The sequence below is a fragment of the Cystoisospora suis genome (genome assembly GCF_002600585.1).
Source record: "Cystoisospora suis strain Wien I chromosome Unknown contig_1234, whole genome shotgun sequence".
Lineage (NCBI taxonomy): Eukaryota > Apicomplexa > Conoidasida > Eucoccidiorida > Sarcocystidae > Cystoisospora > Cystoisospora suis.
The window spans coordinates 31,580-33,715 of NW_027154035.1; the positions used below are offsets into that span (position 1 = coordinate 31,580).

The window sequence follows — 2,136 nt, forward strand, 5'->3', positions numbered from 1 at the left end:
AGCCGGCTACGTGGTGCGCTACATCAATGGCACCCAGGTTTGCTTGAGCGAGCAGGATCCGTGCACAGCGCCTATTTGCTCTGAGCAACCGCCGAAGATCGACTTCAAGGGGGAGACTACCACCACGACCCCTTTTCCCAAGGAAGACTCGCAAGGGGGGAAGGAGGAGCAGAAAGGTGACCAAACCGGAGAAGATGGCGGCGGGAATGCAGCGGCAATCGCCGGAGGACTCGTTGGCGGGCTCGCTGTGCTAGCTGTTGTTGGAGGTGGCGGCTACTACTACGCCAGCCGCAGGCGGTCCCCAAGCGATCGTTCCGAGGCTCGGGATAGTGTTGTGAGCTCGGACATTAGCAGTGTCTTCACAGCTTCCACAACTGAAAACACCTAGACCTCTAAGAAGCAGTCCTGAGTGTTGACGCGGGGGTTAAAGATTACTAGTTCCCGAGGTGCCTACATGATATTTCGATGGATGCTTCTCGTCAAAAACCAGAACGTGTAGCATCGCGCTTCAGACCGGCCCTGTGGCGGGCGGCAGCCCTGCTGTTCTGTTTGTTAGTAAGAATAATGTAGCAGCAAGACCGCCGAATCCGGCCTGAGTTAAGTTGCTCGTCTTCGTTGGGAAAGACTTCACGTACACTGCGTGTTTCTCAGGGATTAGGTCGTGGCCGTACTTGCAGTAGGCCTCACCCGGCACCAGCAACTCCCCCGCAGGTCCGCAGGTCATCCGAAACTGCTACAACGGCCATGTCTCTCCTACCCTGCTCACACTTGCTGTTTAGGCACTGTCACTTCCGAGCGACCACGATTGTTGCGTCGGGAAACGGATTGAGACAAACCCACTTTTCACACGGTCAGGAGTCGCTCGCAACTGTTCGATCACACGCTCAAGCACAACTCTGTTCGTGCGGAAGGTAGGTGTGGGCTCCTCCACGACCAGCACGATCGGCAACAACCGCTATCCGCTCTTGGGCCATAACAGCTGCGTGGAGAACGCTTGTTCACGTTACTAAAAGCGAAACAACGATGCCAACGAACGGCGAGCTCGCGCGCGCGAAGTAGCTTATGTTCTCTGTCTCTCTCTCCAAGAGATCTCCTGGTCTTCTTCGCGCTCAACCGCAGCTTCCATTCGAACTGGAAAGACACGCGTTCTCATTGCCGCCTCCCCAGCAGAGCGGCAATATTATGCCATGTCGAACACTCCAGTCGTACGAAGCTACTGTCCCCGGGTCGTCCATCAGTAGCCGTGGTAGAGCCAGCTCTGCTGGCTCATCGTCAGGGAGGTACAGTAGCTTGAATTCGCTTCGGGTGACCTGGCGTTCTTCTCTACTAGCGGCATCACGCACCCTGTACGGTATTCCGTTAGGGTGACACTCGACAACCACCCAGGGCCCCGCGTACTTTGGAAAGAACTTTGCGGAGTAGCTTGCCTTCTCATGCGGAGATAACTTGATCGCTTCCACTGAACCCGCAGGGACCCGCGGCCCGTGTTCATCAATGAGCCGCTTCCTCCTTGTCTTTTCCTGCATCTGCGCCTCGTGAGTAGATAGACGGGCACGCCATAATCGACGCAACCTCAACCTAAATGTCGTATCCAGGCGAGGCTCGTCCAAATGGCGCTGCACAGGCAGGATTCCTTCACGCCCCTGCGTCAGAGAGAGCGGCGAAAACGTCCTGGCCATATGTGGTGTCGAATTGTGAGCGAGTGCACCGCTGGCAAATAAACGTCCCAGTCTCGTCTCTCCTCGTTCACAACGTCGGCAAGGGCCTTCTTCAGTGTCCTCATGAACCGTTCGACAATCCCATTCCCTTCTGGGTGGTATGAAGTGCTGTATATCTTCTTTGTTCCTGTACTAGCACGGAATTCTCCCAGGAGGCTCGTGGCACCCCTGGCTGTTTTAGGGAGTGGGCCGAAAAGGTCCATTGCGACTACCTCTCCAGGCCATCCTTTGGGTAACGACCCCATGGCAAGCACCTTCGGTCCGGTCTTCGCTTGCTGCCAACACTGCAGACAGGTCTTTATCACCCTTTGTACATCCGGCGCCATGATCCTCACACGTATTTATCCCTCAACTTCGCCAGCGTCTTCTTTCCGAAGTGTCCCGAATACTTTCCAGCGTGCAATCGCTGAATCACTGG

At 55.8% G+C, this 2,136-nt stretch overlaps 1 protein-coding gene across 1 annotated transcript, besides 1 other annotated feature; it reads right to left on the reverse strand.

Moving 5' to 3' along the window:
* Window positions 1-703: 703 nt before the first annotated feature.
* On the reverse strand, window positions 704-1,880 carry CSUI_002914 (uncharacterized protein). Its single transcript, XM_068063113.1, has one exon. The coding sequence runs from the start codon at window positions 1,677-1,679 to the stop codon at window positions 1,110-1,112; it is 570 nt and encodes a 189-aa protein (XP_067924916.1). The 5' UTR covers window positions 1,680-1,880; the 3' UTR covers window positions 704-1,109.
* A 95-nt stretch (window positions 1,881-1,975) lies between these two features.
* Window positions 1,976-2,044: a sequence feature (Short protein (CSUI_002915, PHJ23240.1) was converted to a misc_feature.).
* Window positions 2,045-2,136: the final 92 nt, after the last annotated feature.